Source organism: Austrofundulus limnaeus, unplaced genomic scaffold, assembly GCF_001266775.1.
Source record: "Austrofundulus limnaeus strain Quisiro unplaced genomic scaffold, Austrofundulus_limnaeus-1.0 Scaffold3747, whole genome shotgun sequence".
Classification (NCBI taxonomy): Eukaryota; Metazoa; Chordata; class Actinopteri; order Cyprinodontiformes; family Rivulidae; genus Austrofundulus; species Austrofundulus limnaeus.
Window position 1 is genome coordinate 4,363 of NW_013956149.1, and position 669 is coordinate 5,031.

Below are 669 nucleotides of genomic sequence, written 5' to 3' on the forward strand. Positions count from 1 at the left end.
CCAACCAACCAACCAACCAACCAACCAACCAACCAACCAACCAACCAACCAACCAACCAACCAACCAACCAACCACTCACTCACTCACTCACTCACTGGACATTATTTTATGGTGTTCATGAATTAACGTTCTCTCAGATAAGATAAAGATAGAGTCTAACTGGTTTTCTTGTCAGATGTGAAACATTTTAATCAGTCAAACATAAATAATCATTATATTCAAACTAGATCTGTTTATGTGGAGTTGTTTCGAAGCGGACAGCGATGAAACTACAGCAGAGCAGATCTCATGTGGCGATGCAGAGTCTCGGAGCATCAGGTATGAGTCTGGCTTTAGTGGCATCCAGGTGATGGTACTCTTCAATCAGAGAGCTGAGGGAAGAAAAAGCCTCATCGAAGACGCTCTGCTCCATCCCATCGACATGCAGGTAGTGATGGAGGTGAGCCTTCAGGAAAAGGAAACAATAATCACAATTATATCGTGAGAACTGAGCGTCAGGGATTTTTCATGCATCATTAGTGCCAGGTTCTGTTTACCTGAGAATGGTTTATGAAAGTGTTTGTGTTTTATGATTATTGTGGTGAACAAACACAAACTCCTGCACTACACTACATAATAAATGTAAATCATAACTAGAGAACGAACGCTTAATGCTGAAAGATGGATGC

The 669-nt window shown here is 41.3% G+C and overlaps 1 protein-coding gene across 1 annotated transcript; it reads right to left on the reverse strand.

Annotated features, from left to right (window-relative positions):
• Positions 1–161: 161 nt before the first annotated feature.
• On the reverse strand, positions 162–446 carry tube1 (tubulin, epsilon 1; the record flags this gene model as incomplete). Its single annotated transcript, XM_014000688.1, is given in 1 exon segment — positions 162–446. A coding segment is annotated over 1 exon segment (159 nt), but the record flags the coding sequence as incomplete, so codon positions are not given.
• Between the last annotated feature and the right edge of the window lie 223 nt (positions 447–669).